Source organism: Amblyomma maculatum, chromosome 7, assembly GCF_055883805.1.
Source record: "Amblyomma maculatum isolate TAMU_Amacu chromosome 7, ASM5588380v1, whole genome shotgun sequence".
In the NCBI taxonomy this organism is placed as follows: Eukaryota; Metazoa; Arthropoda; class Arachnida; order Ixodida; family Ixodidae; genus Amblyomma; species Amblyomma maculatum.
In genome coordinates, this window is record NC_139350.1 from 109,274,532 (window position 1) to 109,281,143 (window position 6,612).

The 6,612-nt window shown below is 49.1% G+C and overlaps 1 protein-coding gene across 1 annotated transcript; it reads left to right on the forward strand.

The window, feature by feature from the left end:
* Positions 1 to 1,576: 1,576 nt before the first annotated feature.
* On the forward strand, positions 1,577 to 2,921 carry LOC146184387 (uncharacterized). Its single transcript, XM_084608531.1, has one exon. The coding sequence runs from the start codon at positions 1,656 to 1,658 to the stop codon at positions 2,919 to 2,921; it is 1,266 nt and encodes a 421-aa protein (XP_084464657.1). The 5' UTR covers positions 1,577 to 1,655.
* The last annotated feature ends 3,691 nt before the right edge of the window (positions 2,922 to 6,612 follow it).

A 6,612-nucleotide genomic window follows, 5' to 3' on the forward strand; every position in this document is an offset into this window, starting at 1 on the left:
GGGTTCGGACCCGGGAACTCCGGCACAGTAGTCGGGCGCGTCTTACCACTGCATCACTCACTCACGGCGGGGGCCGTCTACGCCACGTGGTTTATTAGATTTGTTTAAACTGATAGGAATTATATTCGGAGCGAAGCGAAATACACGCAGATTTGCATGTGCTTTTTGTTAAATTGCCGAAATTAGGGTACTGTTTAGTATAGTACGAGAGACGCAGAATGCTCTAATTTCATTCGAAATAGTAATTGTCGTCTAAGCCAAGTGGTTTATAAGGAAAAACAAAAAACAAGTAAGCACGTATGCGTGCCACCTCCACAAGCTGCGTTGCCTGCTCGATTTCTGACGCTGCTTTCCCCACGTAGTCTTTGTACACTGTCTCCGAGTATGAAAGGGAACTATCAGTTTGCTCAAAAAGACGGTTCGTTTTATTTTCTCAAGTAAAGGCGAAAATTACTTTTGGACGTTACATTTATAATCAATAAAACACACAAAAAAGTATACTTGACACATAAACGACAGAGGAACGGGTAACTTAATGAATGGCATAACTTTGCTGCTTTTCATATTGAACAACCCTACGCAGACCGTGAGGGTTAACTTTTTCATATTTGCGCTATGTAAAGCAAGGCGAGGGTCGTGGATGAGCAAACAGGTCAGTGCGTTGAAAAGAAACAGGTAGAAAGGTGGTGAAATGAATTGAAAAAAAAAAAAGAAAAAAAAAAACACGGCAGGTATAGAAAGCACGTTAAATCCTAGGACACTTAATGTATGTTAGCACGAAGAGGGAAATGGAGGTAGGGCGTGGTTAGCGGAATATCGGGAAGGAATACGGGACCTCTACAAAGAACGTGCGCAAAAAAAAAAGACAAGGAAAAAAGTTCGAAAGAAAAAGCCCGGAAAAGAGTAAAAAAAAGAAAAAACTGCTGAGAGGGCGAGGATTGTAGCCGTGACGCAGGTTCAACGTTACCCTTGTCAAGTGATAGTCCCGTGGCACACTACTACAATGCGATCGGAGTCCGTGACGCCACTTGCGAGACTCACGGGAATGGTTTCTTGCCGGAAACGCGCGAATCGCTGGGACTTTCTCCGGTACGAACTGCTTGGGGGCACGAACTCTGCACGCTCAATCGCTCAATACGCTGCAGTGCATTGCCGCAGTAGAGGAATGCGAGAAGTTGGAAGGCTGGTGAGGTGGCGCCACCACCCGTTAAACATGTCTATTAGCAACACTGAGACATACGCCAGCGTGTTGTGCGAGTTTGTAGCCTATTTTGTGCACATATAATGGTCAGTAGGCTTCTACAAAATAGTTTTGAATTAACAGCTTGAGAGTTCGCAAGAAAACATTTGTTATTCTCCGGGTGGACAAGCAACACGGAGCAGGGAGAGGCACGTTCTTTTATTTCCCAACGGTCGTAACTTGAGCAGAAGGCGGTGTCTCTGTAGGTTGCCTCCGCGGCAGAGACGTCGTCCAAGCATACTTACCTGGTGCCGAGGTTACCGTGTGAGGTGTTACTCTGCCGGATTGCGACCAGATCTTCAAGGCAGACCCTGGATTCTGCCCAACGTTTCAGGCCAGGAGTCCTTTCGCCGAGTCGACCGCCCGGGCACCACAGCAGTTCGCCGTGGGAGCCAGGGCTCCGCCGTGCCGTAAGATGGTCTACTCGGCCCCCCCGCCCAAAGCTCATTGCTTCATAATCAATGCACCAGATGGCAGCACCGTAGATGATGTCATCGATGCACTTGAAATAGTCACCGGCCCAGCCGGAATTAAGTCCCTCCAACACATGGGAGGAGTAAAGTTTGGTGTCGCTGCTGCCTCTAACAGCGCTGCCATGAAACTCAAGACCCGAGGCGCTATTTTGCTTAATGGCGTTTCAGTACCACTAGTCAGCGTTGGTCCAGAAATTGTTCACGTATCAGTGTTTCGAGTGCCGCTGTGGGTGGCCGATGCGTCGCTCGCCGCAGCGTTATCAGCTTACGGCAACGTCCAAAATGTCCATGAGCCGGCTTTCAAAGGGCGGCCAGGTGTTGGTACAGGCATTCGAGTCGCTCGGATAGAGATGAAAAAGCCCATCCCGAATTTTCTAAAAGTCCAGGGCTACACTGTAATGTGCGACTACCGCGGTGTAGAGAAGCTGTGCTCACGTTGCCGCCTGACAGGCCACATCGGAAAGGACTGCCACACCCCCCGCTGCAGTAGGTGTGGCATTTTCGGACACGAAACGGAGGGCTGCGAAGAACCGTGCCGTAAGTGTGCTGGCAGTCACGCCACGGTTGACTGCATCAGACCAAGATCTTTTGCTGCGGCAGCGGCCACGGAGGCTCAAGAAACGCCTGAAGTGCCAGCTACCACCTCGGATGGCAACACAGAAGATGAATTCAGCGCTGACACCTTCAAAATTGATGAAAAATCGGAAGACAACGAATGCCCGAGCGAGAGCGGCACAGAATCAGTTGACACATACTTCCCAGCACTGCCAACGACCTCTGAAGAAACCACAAGCGACGAGGCCACTCACCAAAGCTCGCCCAAGTCAGTCACCGTACCAGCGTCACATAGTGCTGCAATCCCCCACGATAGCAGTGCTTCAAGTACTAGCGAGCCACCGCACAACCCTGATGAACGCGGCTCCCGTGCAGCTGAACGAGAGGGCCAAACATCCCGCCACAGCATGCCTGCGTGTGTGCCTCAGCCTCCTCGTGTCGGCAAGCTACGCGTCGAAAGCAGAAAAATGGACTTGAACCACCCACCCAGCCACCGCATCAGTCCACCCCCCTTGGACATCGCCATGGAAGAAGATCGCCACGGCATGAAACGGGGACACCCTGCCTCAGCGGAAAGCGACAGCTCCTCTGAAACCAGTAAGCCCCACAAGATTGCAAGTGCCCCGGCACAGTCAGGGCACACTTCTCCCTAGAATAATGGCCTCATTTCAGTGTTTTCCTCTTTTTCTTAGTTTCAGAATATCTGCGTGCGCTCTTCTCATAATGGCGATTGTACACTTTCTATCTCTGAATGCTCAGGGCTTGCGCAGCCTAGACAAACAGAGGGAGATCGTGAACTTCGCACGAGCACGTAACGTAGATATTCTCTTTTTACAAGAATGCAACTTTAGTTCCCCGTATGATGTTCAGTCTTTTTGTTCCCGGTTTTGTGTTGAAGCATTTTTTACGTTAACTGATGCATTTATGAGTGGAGTCGGAGTTGTATTTCTTACGCCTGCTTATCGACGCGGTGCTCACTGTCATTTCGGGTTTGATGGACGCACGTTGGCAGTTGACTTTAGCCTGCATGGTCGTCGTGTGAGGGCACTTGTAATCTACGCTCCAGCGCAGCGCTCCTGCACCTCTGAATTTTTTGATTCACTCGATGCCTACATGTTTGATAGCTATCCCACTTTTCTGGTTGGGGATTTCAACTGTGTTGAGGACCCTCACAGAGATGTCAATGGTCGCAGACAGGGCAGGCCTTACACAGGTGTACGAGCACTAAAACGACTCATACGTAGCTTCAGGCTTAGAGATGCGTGGATCGATCTGCATGGTAACGAATTTGAAGCAACGTGGCAACGCGGCTCTAACATGAGCCGATTAGACCGATTCTACTTCCCTGAAAATCTAGCCACTCATGTTACCAGCTGTGACGTCCTCAGATTCCCGCCTGATGTCCCACGCATCTCTGATCACTTCCCCGTATCTGTAAAGTTAACATTCCACCAGTCAGCTCCATTTAAGAATTACTGGAAAATGGACACAACACTCATATATGATCCGGTGAGCGTTGCCACCCTGCGTGTGGCACTCGAGTACACGTGCAGCCGCCCAGTAGAGCCGCGATGTTGGGATGCCTTGAAGGCCAGCTGGCGTGCAGAGCTAATGAAAGGAGGTCGGGAAAGAAAGTTGAGGCTGACAGCTGAAATAAACGACACCCTTCGGAGAGCACGTATAGTGCGGCGTGGTGAGCCTCTCACTTTCACCATGCAGGACTATTTAAATCAGTTAAAAGCTCGTTACGAACTCCTGCTTCGCCTTAGCTCGCGCACAGCCGCAGAATTGTTTGTAAAGGGGAGGCCTGTTGCTGACCCCGCGGTCCTTCGCAGTGTTCGCAGCGGCTCTTTAGAAAGAGGTACATCGATTCCCTTTGTTGTACTGCCGAACGGGACACAGTCTGACAACGCCGAAGACATAAGGGAAGTATTCAGCGCACATTTTTCGCACTTGTTCACGACCGAAGGTAGAGATAGCGAAAGCCTGAACTGTGATGTTCGAGAATTTTGTTCAGGTATAGCTCGCATTCCTGAAGAACTCCGGGAAGATCTTTGCAGTCCAATTACCTCGGATGAGCTTCGGATAGCGGTACAGGGAATGAATGCCTCTGCAGCCGCAGGCCCTGACGGGCTTCCAATCATATTTTATAAGACGTTTTTCGAAGTAATACAAGTACACCTACTGTCAATGCTCAACGGGCTCCTCAGGGAAGGGATTAGACCGGAAACATTTCGCGAGAGTAGAGTCGTACTCATTCTAAAGAGTGGCGGTGAACCGTCTGAACCGAAGGCATGGAGGCCCATCTCCTTACTCAACTCAGATTATAAAATATTTGCTGCAATACTAGCACATCGTATAACAGCTATCTTACCCGAACTGATCAGCAATGCCCAAACATGCTGTGTACCAGAGCGCACAATCTTTTCTTCGCTAGCTCTAACCCGCGATCTTTTTACCTTTGCCACACATACTCAGGTTTCAGGCGCTTTTGTATCCCTAGACCAAGAAAAGGCATTTGATCGTGTAGAACGAGAGTATCTTTTTGCTGTTCTAGAATGTTTTGGCTTTCCGGAGTGTTTAATAGGAACCCTTCGGTTGCTGTATACCGATTTAGAAGCTTACCTGGTAATCAACGGCCAGCCCAGTGATCCAATTGCTGTGAGCAGGGGAATACGGCAAGGTTGTCCTCTCTCATCTCTCCTTTTCGTGCTGTGCATAGACCCTTTGTTGCAGCAGATTCAAAACTGCAAGTCAATACGCGGGTTCCCTCTCCCAGGCCAGGGTGAGGTGAAAGTAGCAGCATACGCTGATGATGTTTCTCTTTTCATAAGAAATATTGATAGTTACAACGCATTTCTGCGTCTTTTTCACATATATAGCTGCCTATCAGGTGCACGCCTCAATCCGGCAAAAAGCCAAGCACTGCGTTTCGGAGCTTTTAACGAAGACTTTCCTGATGGTGTTGCCTGGGTAGATGGTGTGAAAGTCCTGGGCGTTACATTCCTAGCGTCCGGTGAGGTAGCTCGTAGCACCTGGAAAGAAATAAGACAAAAAGCTGAGAAACGGATCGACGTAGCTCAAAAGTTTCACTTACCTTTCTCTGAGAGAGCATACCTCATCAAAAGCAGTGTGGTGGCGTCCCTTTTTTACGTAGCCAAAGTGGCCCGTCCTCCTCGCAGAGTCCTACAGCGGTTAGCTACTGCTTGTGGTTCGTTCCTTTGGAATGAAAAGAACGAGAGTGTTTCAAGGGCTCTGGTCCGCTTACCGACTAGAATGGGAGGCTTCAGCATCCCGGACCTTGAAATAATGTGCCGCGTGCTGGCCCTGAGAGCCACTTGGGATATCATCGCAGATGTAGTATACCGTGGCAAACAACTTACTGTGTATTTTATGGGCACCTCTCGCCGTCTTTTTGGAATGGACTCATGCACAGGTCCGGCAGCCGAGAGACCACCAGTGTTTTACACATATATTGTACAATCACTACGCATGGTTCAGAATGCATTACCCAATTGTGACCCCAAGGAAATGTCCCCCACAGACATATGTGAAAACATAGCTATTCAGCGCCTGGATGATGACCAGCGCAGGAAGGTTTGCGAAAGAAAGCGGAGGCCGTTGATCACAGCCTCCCTTCCAGCGGATGTCCGCGATTTCATTTGGTTACGAGAATGGCAGGCACTACCAACAGCCGACCGCCTTGCAGCGTGGGGCGTGGCGCGCTCCGCGTTATGCCCGCAATGCGGTCGCACTGAAACCTTAGATCATGTCTTGCATGAATGTTGTGTGGCGCGCACATTCTGGCGCCTAGTGACGCGCATGTTTCATGCCAGAATGCAGTGGCAGAGTCGCCACAGAGACACTTTCATAGAGCTTGTCATGTGTATAGGTATGTATGTATTGTGGAAGCGGAGAGGCCTGGCTGTTTTGCGGGGGCGACCGCAAAAAGCCATGTTTCCGATGCTGCATAGATTAAGAACATTAGTATACACTCACCTGAATGAGGAACTTGTCATGCTGGGGGAGGAAGAATTCCTCCGACATTGGTCAACGAGATTCATTGTTGTTGCAAATAGTAAAGTGACCGCGCCTATCCTTCCATACTAGGAAGATAGGCAAGTGAGAGAAACGTTTCGATGGTGTTATCATGAAATAGTTCCACAAAGCAAAAAAGCTGTGCAGAAATGTTATCAGCGAAAAAGCATGTATATTTGTATGTGTATTTGTATGTATACTTGTGTATATGTATGCGATTGAACACCTCTAGAATTATTGCAATTTTTGTCCGCTAAGGCCCCAGACGAATACATTTTTGTTCTGTAGATGTTTTTGAAAAATAAA

Coding starts and splice junctions, on each gene's coding strand:
- LOC146184387 (XM_084608531.1), top strand. CDS start 1,656: ATGGTCTACTCGGCCCCCCCGCCCAAAGCTCATTGCTTCATAATCAAT.